This window comes from Drosophila eugracilis, unplaced genomic scaffold (genome assembly GCF_018153835.1).
Source record: "Drosophila eugracilis isolate 14026-0451.02 unplaced genomic scaffold, ASM1815383v1 contig_2155, whole genome shotgun sequence".
NCBI lineage: Eukaryota > Metazoa > Arthropoda > Insecta > Diptera > Drosophilidae > Drosophila > Drosophila eugracilis.
The window spans coordinates 566,244-581,721 of record NW_024573039.1 but is presented as its reverse complement, the minus strand read 5'-3'; the positions used below and the strand labels follow the sequence as shown (position 1 = coordinate 581,721).

Below are 15,478 nucleotides of genomic sequence, written 5' to 3'. Positions count from 1 at the left end.
CTTAATTCATTTTACTTTGTTTTTTATTGCAGATACAAAATTGGTAAATGAATACTCTCAATCCGTATTATTTAATATTATTTTAGGAATATATGACTATTAAAATTATCCTTTTCAACTTTTTTCAGTAATCCCAAAACACATAGCTATATCATTTTTATATTTTGAAATACAGACGTTATCCCGATTTTTTTTTATTGCTTACTTTATGACATAATATTAAAATTATTAAATTAAATAAAACAAAATGAAGTAGTGTAAAATACCTATATATACATATTTATTTTACTAGAATTTAAACATTGACATATTGATCAATTAACTAGATGCAGTCATTACTAAAACAGGACAATTTAAAAAAGGTTTACAATTTTGAATCTTTTGTATGAACATATCAAATAAATTGATCGTTAAAAAGCCTAAACCATTGATATGTATTAGATAGGTATAAATTCTTAAAGGATTGCATATTCTAACATTTTCGACTAACGTTTCTATAGTAAGGGAGCCGAATACTTCAGGTAGAGATAAAACACAGATCAGTTTCCAATTCCGAATTCCAAATAAACTAAAATCCTAAAGGAGGCTCATTTCATTGACTCTATAACACCTCCAAGTCCCCGCCATCATCGTCGGTGCTCTCATTCTCATTTTCTTCGCCGGATGGTGGTTGCACATAGACCTGTGGGATAGGACGCTTTCTTTGCGGATTCCTGTGACCGGTGCTTGACCGGCCGGATGCCTTCCCACGCCGCACCGAGTATTCTAGTACCCGCACTTTCTTCTGCGGCGACTTTAGTATTTTTTGAATGTTTGCTCCTAACCCGGCCCTTGGATTGTTGCACTCCAGCGACGTAATTAGGTTCCTCTTGGCCGCAGCGGCCGGCTGTGGACTGTTCCCGCTGTGGTTGGGATGTCGCCTTTTCTGTAGATTTCCAGTGCTCTTTGCGGTGATGGCCGGGTTCGATTTGGACGGAGTCTTCTTTAACGATGAACCGTTTATACCCCTGTTACCTTTCTGGGTACTTGGCGTAAGAGGCGCAGGGGGCGGTTTCATTTTGATGTTCGTATTATTAGTATCCTTTTTTTGGGCGGAGGGTTGTTTCTTAGACAGGCGGCGGCGCTCCCAGTCCGCCGACATGATCTCCAGTATATCCTCTCCGTTCACCAGGAAGGGCGAATCCGTCTGACTCATGTAGGCCTTGACAACCTCTGTGATTTGGTTATCGATCTTAGGCAGCCGGGCTGTTATAGCCTTGCGCTCCTTCTCCTCCTTGAGGAGTTGTCCACCGCGATTGTTGAACCTATTCGGATCGTTGGCCTTTGCCTCCAATGCCTCCATGCGCGCCCATAGCTCAGCACGATTGGCATATAGTTCAAAGATTTTTCTATTCTTATTATAGAAGGCCTTAAGATGCTCCAAATGAATTTCGTGTGCCTCTAAAACATCTTCGGTCTGATCCCCACAGTAATAGCTGGTGAAGCGCCTGCGCTCCTGTGGGCTTTTAAGTGTGAGATCCCACCACACTTTGATATCGATGCGTAGCTGCTCGATGAAAGACGGAAGGTTCTGGATACGCATTTCCTCGCAGCGCTCCAACTCCTCTCGCAGGATGTCGAACGTGCGCTGGTTATATGAAGTGGCTTCCCGAACCCGACGCATAGCAAACTCGTCAGTTACCTTAAGTCGCTGCCATATGAGCTCAATCCTTTCGCGCATCGTGTCGATCTTCTGGCAAAGCTCCCTCACCTGCTCGGCATACTCAACCTGCATTAGGCGCAGCATTTCATAAGATTTAGGACTGAGCAAACGGCTTTCCGGACTAAGCAGTCGCTTTACATTGTCGGTTTGGGCAAACAGTTCGAGTAGTTTCATGTTTTTATTGATGTCCTGGCGCATTTCGTCCATTTCATTCAGGTATCGTTCTCGCTTATCGCGTAACTTTTGCAGGTGATCCCGGAAGGTGTCCATCTGCTCCGGCAGGGGTAGGGGATCCATTAGTAATGGCATTGGAAGTTCGCCAAGCTGTTGGCAAAGACGCCCCTGCTGGAGAAGGAGCTCACTAATCTCTGACCTCCGGCTAGCAAGCTCCTCGCGCAGGTGAACAATGCTATTGTCCATCTTCAGCTGCCACACGACCAGGGGCATATCCTCGGGCCGTTCGCCTATGTCCACCGACTTGTGTAGCAGCCGCGACAGATTAGTTGCTTCCGCATGTAAACTAGAAATATCGCGGATAAAACACTCCTCCTTCTCGCGAGACTCCTGAATGAGATCCATGTAGAAGTTATGTGCATGCTCATTTAGACGAATGAGACAATCCTCGCAGGTTTTTGGCTCGAACATGCGCATCCACATCGCATACAGCTCGTCCACATGATCGCCCGTCATCTCCAGGATCTTTGTCTTGTGCTCGGTTAAAATCATTGTCTAGATTGTGTTCATGTGGCGAGATCAGATCGGTATAATAGATACAATAATTCGAATTAGAAAAATAGACGCCAAGTGAATAGTAGAATAAACGACAATATTCAAACTGTACATTAATCCGATCGTATTCAACACTGTCAACTGTGTTGATAGACTTTGCCTATGCTGCCATATTGTCCAATATTTGAATTCAAATGTAAGGGGTATTCCTGAATCATTCTTATTGGAGAAGAAGTATTTCGGTTAAAATACAAAAAATTATTTTAATCTGAGAAAATGAAAACTTTATAGACCCATCAGAAAATACGCAGAACTAAACTATTTAAATATTAGTTGATCTTCAATTTTTCAAAATGCTACAATTAAAATCAAATCAACAAATATTTACATTAATAATTTGCTACATTTTTGTTGTATTTACAAATATTTGAGATCCGTACAAACACAACAAGGGCTTCAGAAAAAATCATCGATGTGCTCCAACTGTCTGGCAGCACCGATAGTAACAAATAAATATCGTGTTTTGTGTCAGCTCTAATACTGATTGCATCCCTCAAAATTGACACAAAACTGCGTGTGAAAAAGACCCAAAGTTTTCGCATACCTTTTGGGTGTCTATTTATCGACTGGAAAAGCGCGCGTTACAGATCCAAAAGTGCGACTCTAAAGTCCCCAGAGCAAAAATGTTGTAAAAAAAACCGTGCGGCCAGTAGACAATCGTTGTTCTACTTCTCTAAATAACACACACGGACACACACACGCGCGCGCCGCCGAGTGTCAACAGCTGCCCTGGCAAAAAATGTCGGACATTAAGTAAGTGGGTGCGAAAAAGTGGGTGGCTTAGCTCAATGCTTGGCTCCAAGGACCTTCTTTCGTGTGATCAGTTGCATTAGCAGTTTTGATTTTTAATGGATGGGGGCTGAAAACCCTCGTGTAGAAACAGCGGCGGGGATGGCCTGCATATGTATAACATTTTCGGGCTGCCTGCACTAGTGTGTATGTGTTTGGGTGTAATTGTGCATGTACATGTGAGTGAATGCCCCCGGCTGTGTGTTGTGTGTGCGTTTGTGTGGTTGCGAGTATGCGCCTGTGTGGGTGCTTTTTTCAATGGACCCTCGAAGGAGAAAAGTCTCACCTTGGTTTTCACCTATTTTTCCTTTTTCCCGCAGCGATGACCTGCTCAACTACGAGCTGGGCGACGACATCGATGACCAGGCTCTGCTTGGCGCCGACGAGGATGAGTTGCTACTCTCGGACGAAGGTGAGTGGTGCTAATCCGTATTTGATTGTTCCCCGGCTAATATCTTTTTTTTTTGCAGAGCTTGAAAGCGAGGTGAAGCAGCAAATGCGCGCCGAGGCCGAGAAATGGGCCCAGGAGCAGATTAGCCAGCACGAGCGCAAGCACAAAGAGCAGTTGCAGGCAGGTGCTGTTGCAACGGCTGTTGTTGTTCCCTCTTTGCCTCCAACAGATGTGGCACCTCCGAAGTCTTTCCCAGAGCCCACGACCAACACTCCTGCCCCTGCAGCTCCTGCCCCTGCTCTTGCTCCTGCTCCTGCAGGTCCTGCAGTCAATTTGCCCAGCGGTACGGTGGAGAAACCCATTGAAACCGCAGTTGCCACAGCAGAGCCATTGGATGAGCGCGTGGCAGCCCCTCATGTCACCACAAACTTGGATCCACCAGTCCAGCAATCTAAAGAGGAGGTACCAATCGCTCATAGCGTCGAAAGGGAAGCTCCACAGAACAATGGCAATGGCGAGGAGGCAGCTGAGAATGCGGCCAGTCAGAGTGAGGGTGAACAAGGATTGGGTTTGTGTTCGCTATTGGCGTCCTCCCAGGAGAGCCTGCCTAGTGCCAGCTCAGCCTCCATAATCTCAGAGCTACCCGATCCACGTGAAGACGAGGAAGAGCGCGAGGAGCGCACCAACTACAAGACGGCCAGTGAACGGGCCGATAATAATATGAGGCAACAACAAGAACACGCACACATGTCGCCCTACCAGCACCAGCAGCGGCGACACCACGGCCATGGAGGTGGGTTTAGCGGGAGTAATATCTTTCTTAAGAAATTAATTATGTATCTTATTTGCAGACAAACCTCGCGTCGGCGGAGGTGGACGTTTTATGCATGGCCAGCAGCAGAGCCAGATGGGCAAGCCGCCGCGCGGAATTGGAACTCGTCACCATCTGCTACGCAATCCATCGCCAATGTTTGGCGTTCAGCAGCAGCGCATGACCATGGCCGGAATGCAGCCACCGCCACAGCGATATGGCATGCCGGGTAATGCTCCACCACCGCAGCACCTAGCTCTGATGAGCACGCCAGTGGGTGCTGCTTCCACCGCCGCCTGCCTCCTTCCACTAACCGTTCCCGTGTCCCCGCTAACCCTGTCAATATCACAAGCCCATTCAAACCATCAAGCCCATCAGCAACAACAGCAAACACTGAACAATCCGACATTCATTCCAATTCCAGGCCAGTACCCGTCAACTCAGCCACCCAACCAGTCACCACAACAAGCACCGACCAACACACAACAGCCACACAGCGCTCCTGCCTCTCCCCTCCACACTCCCACGCATTCGCACATGATGCACCACAGTCACAACCCGAACGGAGGTGTGCCGCCCCACCTGCTGCCCCATCCGCACGAGCAGGTGCGTGTTGGTCTGCTGCAGCCACCGCCGTTAGCGTTCGCCCAAAATCCCGGCGGGTATCGAAACGGAGCTCTTCTTGGTCCGGGACCTGGACCTGGGCCGCATCAACAACACCAGTCGCCACACCAGCAGCAGTCTGGCATGCGTCCACCGCTGTATCGCAACGCCCCGCCCTCGTATGGCTACGACCAGGGCCATCCACCACAGCATCCGCCGCAATTTATGCGTCCGCACAACGGCTGGCGGCCGCAGGGTGACAATACACGTATGCAGCGACCTCCACTGCAGACCCTGCCACTGCACATGATGCCAGGCGCACCGCCAAATTACGCCAACGGCATGGGGATGAGGGTTCCAACGCCCCAACAGCAACAGTCACAGCAGCAACAGCAACAGCCGGTGCCGCAGCAATCGGCACATCCTTCGCAGCAGCCTGGTAATCCCGGCCAGCAGCAGCAACAACCGAATGGACCGCCGCAGCAGCAGGGTTCGTCATCGGTTCCACGAGTCAGTAAGGTGCTCATCAATCCGAATTTCAAAGGCGGAGTAGAGGCAGCTACAAACAAGTTTATTAAGGAAACTCATTTTATGCCCGCTATTAACAGCGAGGCCGAGTTGCTGCGTCAGCAGGAAGAATTCATCAATAAAAACCGGCAGTACTTTGAGAAGCGACGGATGGAACGTTCGCCTCCGTCAGCAGGCTCCAACTCAGGAGCAGTTTCCTCTGGACAGGCAGGCGAAAGGAGGAGAACTCGCAGTCGCAGTCGGTCTCGGGGACGCAGCTACTCACCTGTGAAGCGAATGGAAAGAGAACGCGATCGAGATCGGGAGCGCGAGCGTGAGCGGGATAGGGAAAGGGAGCGAGATCGTGAGCGATATGGCGGCAACCGGGCGGCAGGAAATCGAGGATTCCGACGAGCATCCAGTCGGGATCGAGATGAGAATCGTGGTGGAGCGGGCGCCGGCAGTGCCCAAGGAGCGGGCGGAGCAACAGCCAGCGGTGCGGCGCCACCAAAGCGACGAAGAAGTGGTTCAGCCGGGACAGGCTCTGCCCGAAATCCATTTTCTGGCGAGCCACGTGGCCGGCCCTCAGAAGCAGGCAGCCGCAGTATGGTAAGTGAAATCGGTCAAAGTCTTTCATTCGACTGAATTTATTAACATAAGTTACTTATTCAAATTGACAGCCCAGTGACGAAGACGAAGAGACCCGCAACTACCGCCTGGAGATTGAGAAGCAAAAGCAATTACGCGAAAAGATTATGCGGGACAAAGAGCTGAAACGTCGGCGCGCGGCTGAGGAGAAACAACACGAGGTAAGTCCTCTGTTTTAATATATTGGCCGGGGTTAAAAATATTCAATTTTGTACTCTAGTTTTATGCCCTTAAACGAGTAAATTGCCTTAAGAAATTCAGTGAAATATCAACATAAATATGAAGTATGGAATAGTTCGGTAGTTGAATCTAAAAGTTCTTGTTTTCATTAGATATAATTCTATTTTCGAGGATTACTAGGTAATATTTGTATAACGAAAACTTAAAAGCATTTCCGCGATAACACTTACTTTTGTCTTTTGAAGGCCATGATCATGTAAGGGAACAACTTGGGAAATATTCTTATAAAATTTGATAAACCGTAATACTAAAATCTAGAGTTGATGCAAGGGCATTTGATCCTTCGGTTACCGAAGCTAGTATAGTTAGTATATAAGATAGCGTACTGTAGCGATTCGAAACCAAGAGAAATCCAAAAACAAACTAAACTTTTTAGGAAAAACGCGCCGAGCAGCACAATTCACCAGCCCGTGATGATCAGGAAGTGGCCACCGGACACGGATCTGCAGTGTCGACAGCTACAGCGTCAAAACATCGTCCTGCCCAGTCGGCTGGCGGCGAACGTAAGGTGATCTCGTTAAAACGTCGCGACGATCAGGATCCCAGCAACGCTCGCAACAGGCAGCAATCATCGCAGTCCCAGTCGCAGTCCAATGCTCAGCCAAGCCAGGGCCAACAGCAGCCGGCGCGCAAGCAATTGACGGCGGCAAAGATAGCGCCGGAGGCTAAACGCAGTATAACCGACCACCTGGCTCCTCCCTCAAAACAGCAGCATCATCATCAGCAACAGCAGTCGGTGAATGCATCAGTTCCGGCGAGAACGGCAGGAGGAGGAGGAGCTGTGGCTGGCGGCACGCCACCGAAGTCGCGCGATATGCTCCGCCTGGGTACGCTCAGCGACGATGAAGTGGAGTTAGACTATGATGACGATGACCTGCTGCTGGACGAGGAGGATCGTTTGTTGGCCACGCCGTCGCCGCCACCACAAAAGGTGAGCAGCAAGAGATCGGCCACTCCAGAGTTGTTGGTGGTCAAGCGGAATCACAAGGTGATGCGCGGCGGCAGCTCCACGTCAGCTCCCAGCTTTAGTTCCAACCAACGGCGGGTGGTGTTGAAACCCACTAGCAATGGCAGCAGCGGTGGAGATCAACAGCAGTCATCGCATGGCGGCAGACAGAGGGATAGAAGGCAACGAGAGGACAACGCATTGCAACGGAAAGGTGGCGCAGGAGGTGGCGGTGGAGGAGGAAGCAGCTCGGGATCCGGAGTAGCGGTGTTCGATCGACTGGATAAACGGCAGGCCTCCTCGGGAGGAAACAGCGGTGGGAGCAGCCACAAGCAGCGCTCCAAGGCGCCCGCCCGCATCGTACTCAAGCACGATTGATAAGAAAATCTAGTTTAAGAATAAACTTTTTTATATCGGTTATCTCTGTAGTGGATAAGAGATGTACGACGTTGCGGAGGTGTAGTTGAGTAAGAGGAACTTTAGCTTTAAGTTATAAAGTTGCAACTTGTTGATCTGTAGACTTGTATACTCGAAGTCTACATAAATAGCGGTTTATATATATACACACACACATATATATATACATATATATATATGTACATGTCATGTATTTGGTGAGTATGAGTATGAGTGTCTACACCGTACTCCATACGGACGGTATACATAAGCATTAACAAAAACCAACATATATTCATTTAGGTTTAAGTGTAAAAATCTTATCAATGACTAAAACGTGCTTCGTTTTCTTAACCGCAATTTGTATTTAAAATTAGAATTAAGTGGGATGCTTAAAGCTTGACCTGGACTACAAAACCAATTACCACAATTATAGCCACACAACTAGAACCCAAAAATGCAGTTATAGGCTATATATATAATCAATTGAAATATATATATATATATATATATATATTTACACTACTTTATATATACATATAATTTATAAATGCTTCAGCTTTAGCATTAAGTGAATGAGAAGAGCGTCTTGCTTTTAACGAGGACGTATCTAAATGATTTTATTGAAAGTAAAGAGGACAAAATCCATAAAAAAGAAAAACCAACAATTAACAAGCGCAAATGCTCTTAAGGAATTTACCTTGTATTTAAATTATAACCCTGTCTCCTAGATGTTTGTTTATAGTTCTATTTTTTTTTTTTTTAACATTGTGTCCCGTTGAATGTAAATGAAATTTATTGTCTGTGCTATTGTGTTCTATATAACTACTTTAAATCATAATACAAGACTATGTTTGCTTGTGAATTAGATTAACTAATAAACTGGATAAAAAAAAATTGTAGCATATTACGTAATATGTACACAGAAAGCAATACCATAATGGCCTGAGAAAATGCAGACACATAGAATGGTATCGATAAAACTGGGAATGCAGAAAGATCAAACCATACAATAGCCATAGCATATAGAATAGCACATACCCTACATACACAACAACAACAACAACAACAACAATAAGAGGGCCAGTTCAGTGATTGAAATCCTAGCCATTAAGTAACTGTAAATACCGCACACACACACACACACACACACATACTCCATTCACTTAGCCACATTTCTGTAAAGGTACCACACTCTGAAAGCTGAGAACATTATCCGATCTAGAACAACAGCCATAACTCCATCAAGATTATTCGTTATAATCAAATAATGCAGAATGCCTAGACTAAAGAGATTGTTAAATTATTGTCACTTCCACTCCCACTACCACTATCACTCCCACTAAAAAACAAACAAACATACTTAATACCTTGAAACGATCTGCAAGAACTTTTGTATTTGGACAACAAAAATATTAAGCAAACGTTGTACTTTGCAATTATTCTCAGCGGAGAATATTTAGAAACTCTTATTGTATTGATAAGCTCATTGATATGTTAATATGAGTCATTTGAATTGTAACTAAGCTAGCTAACTAGATAAAGAAAAGGCCAAGGCCCGTCAAAGGGATATGGCAAAACTATATAATATGATAATGAAAATATAATGAAACCGCTCTATTATAATCAAATCGAATCCCAATTTGGTCCAAGTAAGTCCATAATTGAGCTATGCATGTGAAAACAAAAACAAAAACAAAAGCAAAAAGATAAACCCATAGAGATATATTTATAATTGTGTAATCTATGAGGCAATGATCCGATTCGGTAAATGCCTAAAAATCTGTATTTTGTTGAGGGTTGCAACGCTAGAAAATTATAAGATATAAATGGAAGCGCATAAAAAAAAAAAAAAATCGTATATGCCTAGGTATACGTATAATTCTAGTAATCGTAATGCTACACAATATGATAATATATGGACTAATAAAAAACAATTATACTACGTGCACACATACAACCGTGCGACAGCATAACTGTATAAACATCTAAAGTTATTCCAAGTGATTTTAGCTTTTTAAGAATATAGTCGAAACCGATCGTAACCGATCAATCAACTGAACACTCGTAGTGGAATATATTTATACACACACACACATACACACAAATAGCAAAAACTGATAACAAAACAGAGAAAACAAAAACAAAAAAAAAATGATTCCAATCAGCAAATCCGAGTCTGTGATTATTTTTATATTATTCTTATTATTATGCATAAACTATATTACTATATAACAAACTATCCATTATGATCCATTTTCCTTAACATAATTTGTTTACCAACCAAACCCGAACATTTTAATTTCTTATTTTGTACACCTCAAAGACCACAACTAAAAAAAAATCAAATACTAGATACTAAGCGCTAGATAAATCGGTTAACAATCAGGCCAATCAACTCCATTCCCAGTCAGTTTTTAATGGGTGTCATTAATGTGTGATATAAAGTACTGTAAAGATTTTGTCGGGGGTCGGAATGGAGTGTGTTGACTGTTGTGACCAACGCCATATATATATATATATATATTTATATATAACTATAAGACTTTATTTTTCGGCACTAGTTCAAATGCTGGGCCAACACATACACACGAACACACAACCATACAGAATACAACACACACCTATAACATACCTCGCATTTTCCCAGCTTCATTTTCATTTCGATTATTCGCCAATACATCTTTTTTTTACCTATGTGTATAGTTAAGAAACACGACTAGCAGAAATGCTAAGACACACAATTCGATGTTAGTTATGTATACCTAGAAAGTTACTCTCTATGTGTGCACGATCCTATCCGTAAATATTTATTATAATTTTAAGCATTTTGAACGATATCTCTGTTTCTACACATAACGCCTAAAGTTTTTTGTTTTGTTAGACCTAGACCAAAATGTTTGATTTTGTTATAGTTTGTAACTTATAAATTCGCTATCATGTTTTCTGTTGTTACTCGGTCAATCTGATCTTATCCCATACCCTCTAAATATCATCAATACATATTAACTATTATTTAATTTATTAGCCCAAAGAAAGTGTCGCCCATCCTTATACCCCTGTCTGTCTCACTCTACCACCTAACTCTCTCTTTCTCTTACACCTATCTCTATCTCTCTTGCTGCCGCAATCGCTCTCTGTCTCTGTCTCTGTCTTATCCTGCACATGCATTAGAGCAGAGCAGAGCCCCAGATATATTACCCCTAAGTGTAATCATATATAAAAACTATACCTAATTTTCTTTCAGCACTATTCTTTGTACAAATCGAAAGAAAAAATTGACAAAAAAAAAAGAACGTACAAAAAAACAAAACAAAAAAAAAATAATCAAATGAAACGAAAAGAATGAGAAAAGAAAAAGTAAAATAGATAGATTAGGCGAGGTGCCATTTGACGAGGGAAGCTCCGCGGGCAGCTCGCCAAAAAACTCTTTTGAAGAAGACTAAATAAACTGATATATATATACACGAATACATGATATATATAGCGACCCAGTCCTGTATATATTTGTATATGTATATTTTTTACAGCATTCAAATCGTAAATGTCTTTCTATTTGGTGGGTTGGAGACTGAACATATTTGCGACCAACTACCTCTAAGTGCCCATTTCATTGTCTCTGGCAACGATTGATGCCTTGCCCCACACACACCTTGGGTGGAAATTTATGGATATGTCATGCATCTTCCAATTATTCATTGTTTAGCTTTCAATCGATGTGAATGAGAACTGGAACTCATCATTGGAGACATCGAATCTAGTTATGCCCGAGACTCATCTAATCAATTCAAGCTGATTCATTATATTAGCCGATCCTAATTCCAATTAAGGGGAGCTCTTCAACGATGGTTTTACATAAATAAATAATAATAAAATAAATAAATAAATAAATATATATATAAAGTATCTTGTTTGATTGCTCTGCAAAGTAGGCAATAGTTAAGGAAAGTATTTACCCAACTTCTTTTTTTTTTTATAACTTTGAAACCATTTCAGCTTAAAAACTTGGAATATATTGTCAAAAAGATAACAATGGGTCAAAACAAAACACAATATAGTTTGACTAAAATTCTAATAAAAAGGTTCCACCTTGATCAGTGATGCTGTAAAGAAGCTGTCTTTTTGAAAGAAACAAAATTGGCTAAAAATTATTAGAACTTTGAAGTTCTTTTTATTCTGGAAAGTCAAGCTTTCCTTAAAATATTGAAAAACTAAAATTCTTAAAGAATTTGTAATACATTTTAATTTGAATTTTTGCTCATAGTTTTATACTTTAAGTCAGATTTATATAAATAAATAACATTTTGCTAGAAATAATTGTATAAAAATTAGAAAGAAAAAGTCCCTCAAACTTTCAAGTAATTTTGAATTTAATATTGCAAGAAAAATAATAAAGATCATGATCATAAATCTTTATTTAAATTTCTTTTAAACTTCCTTTTTTCTAAGCCTTACATAAAAATGTTAGAAATGTTGCCTGAAATTTAAGATTTTTTTGCATTAAAAATATTTGAACTTTCAGATGACCATATCTCCACAGTTTCTTAGATTCTAAGTACTAATGCCAAGGTCGAAACTCTAAGTTGGAGAGCCATGAGGGTGGTCACTAGTTTAGTGAGGGATTGGGATTTGGCTTTGGGGGTTCGCACAATGCACATGGATAATCGTGTGAAGTATTCTTGGTCTTGGCTGATGGTAATATGCAATTATGCAAAGTGCAAGTTCAACGGAAAAGGCCATGGTTTCGTTTCGTTTTGTTTTGTTTTGTTTTGGTTTGTTGGGTTTTTTGTTGTCGCGAGTCCATTGTCTCCAGGTCTGAGATTTGTGGCTCTGTGGCAGAGTTTTGCCACCCACTTCGACCCACTCCCCAAAAAGGTTCCCATCATCATCACCAATCATCATTACAATCATAATTTTCAGCTTCATTTGTTCGGTGTATCTGGCTTGCGGTTTTCGTTTCATTTGGATCGTTTTAGTTTTCAGTTTTAGAGCTAACCGACCCGTTGTTCAATTATAATTAAATCTGTTTGTAAATATAATTGGTGGGCGTGTGACTGGCGACTGGCATCATGAATGATGCAAGATTGCTGTTTGCCGTTGAGCGTGATTTGCTTTTGCAAATTAGAACAACGAATAATGGCAACGCCCCAGGAAAATGTTGGCTGTCTAATCTTGGTTTTTGGTTCTTCCCTTGAGAAGCACAGCCAGAAAAAAGGTTAATTTTGTAAGTAAATTAAAAGTGGATAAGTTTTAAGTTTATTTTACACTTAAGAGACTTATATATAGCAGTCTTTGTTATAATATAATAAGCTTTCATAGACAATATGATAGAAAATATTTTGATTTAACAGGCAAAGGAACAAAAATGTTTAATATTTTAATAAATTTATTAAAGAACTCCTTTTCTTTTGTCAATGATTTCATAAGATTACCTAATGCCTTTTTTTATCACTGTATCAAAGCTGTAAAGGCCCATAGATTATCAGAACCTGTGCAGTGTTTAGTGCTAGCTCTTTCTTGATTACCCATACGCCCCGTAAGGCAAGAAATTGTGCTTTTGCTTTGGAGGCTACCACTTATGCCAAGAGATTCACTGGCTGCCCGTGTAATAGGCTTTTAGGCCTCGGCATTAAAGAATCATTGTCTCAGTGGGGTAAGTAAAGAAGAGAAGAAAAAAAAAAACTCCCAGGCCATCGCCGAAGTGCACCCATGGCCAAGTCAAGTCATAGCATTCGTTGGTTGCCTCAGAGCTTCCAGTCAGTTAACACTTTTCACATGCCTGGCGGCGGGTCGAACAATGTGGCCCCACTCATATGTGGGGGGGCGGTATGACAACCGTATATATATGTTTGTACAACTATTTTGACATATCTTTTGTATATATCTATGGATGAGTATCGCCATAGTATTATTGGCACACTCGTATCTGCATTTGTTACTTTTACAGAGATAAAAATTAGGTTGATGTAGAACTTAAGTTAGCTACTACTTTATTGTTGGATTCTGTAGGATTAATAATATATATTTTCAAGCTATCATAATATGATATGCCCATTAATACAGACCTAGTTTCCCATTTTTCCAGAATTTAACAATAATAAGTTAAAAACCATTTTCGCATTTCCTTTTATCAATGCTGACCCTTCTTATTTGTTAAGATTTTAATGATTAAACTTAAATATATATAAAAATTCTGATAAATATAGTGTTGATAATACCCCTGATTCTAAGAACATCTTAACCTTTTGACCAGTTTAAGACAGGAGTCATTCAACCCATCGACAGCTACAACTCCAGGCCGTTAGTTTTTTGGAAATGTGTCACCGCTGGAATGGGGATACTGGGGCTTAGCTGGAGTGCTAAGATCTTGGCCAAAACTCTCTAAGTGAACACCCTTAGCACTTGACAATTGGCATCATTGTTGGACAAAATCAAACATTTAGATCCGCTTGGGTTTCTCTTTAATGTTTTGTCCGAAATTTCATTTAACCAAAATAAGGCAAAAGGCTTGGAAAGTGAAAACCCAACCTGAGATTTAACTCACTCGCCGAGACTCTCGAAATGAGTCACGTACTAGCCTCAATATTTATCTAACTAAATCGTTCAATCTGGACTTGGATGATCGGTGTTATTTTTGTGGCAGTTGCTATTTTTTTTTTTTTTTTTTTCGTATTTTATGTTGGGCAATTACCTGTTCCAGGGTCAAGTTAATGATTCAATTAGCATTTGTCATCATTGTTATTGCTTCTCCTGTGCTGTGTGATATAATTGATCCGCAGATCGTGGGAATATTTATAATGATATGTGGTCAGCCACACGCCCTTCTAGTTTCAAATATATGTAGATCAATTTAATTGGTTTTTTATTGTACTTAAAAAAACTTTAAAGTTATATAAAAATAAAGAAAAAGACGAATTTTTTGTGCATTGTCAAGTCGTAGAAAGCTTTTCTGTTAATAAGTGTAAAAATTACTTACTAAAATTAATTTCTTTTGTTTAATCTATGTTTATCTTTATGTTAAAATATATATAACAAAAGCCAGAAAGTTCGATAGTATTTAAAATTTTTATATGAAGACTTTCCGAGCTTAATAATTTTGCATAAAATTGTTCCCATTTCTGACTTCAATATTTCCTTCCTTTTTCGATTAGAAAATTTTACTTTTGTTTCTATTGTGTAAATATCTATATATTTTATAGCCTGATGATATGTATGTCTATCATATATCTCTTAAATTCTATTAATAAATTTATTAAAAACTTTCTTGTATATGCTAGAAAATAATACAATAACTAATAAGATGATTAGCTAAACTCAGCCTAACTCCAAATTGGAGATTCTAGTCATAAATTACAAAAATTCTTTATTAATACTTTAATCTGGTAAATTTAAAATAGCTAGCTAACTAGTATTTTAAGAAATAATATCCCCAGTAGTATCTTTTCATTAATAATCTCAGCACTGTTTAAGCCACAACCATTTTGCCGTATAATTTGACCAGTGGCTCGTGGCATGCGTCATAATGCGACAAAACAAAACAAATCTATGAGATGCAACAGTATAGTCTAAGCCAACTTCGCTGGGTTTGGCACTGGCCTAGGCTGGGTATAAAAGCAAGTGCTGGCCCAGCAGTGGAATCATTAGACAAGAGTCGAG

The 15,478-nt window shown here is 41.0% G+C and overlaps 2 protein-coding genes across 3 annotated transcripts; one reads left to right on the top strand and one right to left on the bottom strand.

The window, feature by feature from the left end:
* Nucleotides 1-253: 253 nt before the first annotated feature.
* On the bottom strand, nt 254-2,572 carry LOC108117612 (protein regulator of cytokinesis 1). Its single transcript, XM_017230138.1, has one exon. It carries the CDS (start codon nt 2,426-2,428, stop codon nt 602-604), a length of 1,827 nt encoding a protein of 608 aa, XP_017085627.1. The 5' UTR covers nt 2,429-2,572; the 3' UTR covers nt 254-601.
* Nucleotides 2,573-2,971: 399 nt separating this feature from the next.
* On the top strand, nt 2,972-9,798 carry LOC108117603 (RNA-binding protein 33). Of its 2 annotated transcripts, XM_017230124.2 has the most exons (7): nt 2,972-3,244; nt 3,601-3,692; nt 3,751-4,464; nt 4,523-4,711; nt 4,907-6,201; nt 6,273-6,401; nt 6,857-9,798. In XM_017230124.2, the coding sequence occupies exons 1-7, from the start codon at nt 3,231-3,233 to the stop codon at nt 7,802-7,804; spliced, it is 3,381 nt and encodes a 1,126-aa protein (XP_017085613.1). In that variant the 5' UTR covers nt 2,972-3,230; the 3' UTR covers nt 7,805-9,798. The 2 variants fall into 2 exon arrangements, with proteins under 2 accessions (XP_017085613.1, XP_017085612.1); XM_017230123.2 differs by having other exon boundaries at nt 4,523-6,201.
* Nucleotides 9,799-15,478: the final 5,680 nt, after the last annotated feature.

Bases quoted from the DNA above. Each gene is read 5' to 3' on its own strand.
- LOC108117603 (XM_017230123.2), top strand. The intron at 4,465-4,522 runs GTGGGTTTAGCG...TCTTATTTGCAG, and splicing joins GCGACACCACGGCCATGGAG to ACAAACCTCGCGTCGGCGGA. The intron at 6,402-6,856 runs GTAAGTCCTCTG...TAAACTTTTTAG, and splicing joins CTGAGGAGAAACAACACGAG to GAAAAACGCGCCGAGCAGCA.
- LOC108117612 (XM_017230138.1), bottom strand. From the start codon at position 2,428: ATGATTTTAACCGAGCACAAGACAAAGATCCTGGAGATGACGGGCGAT.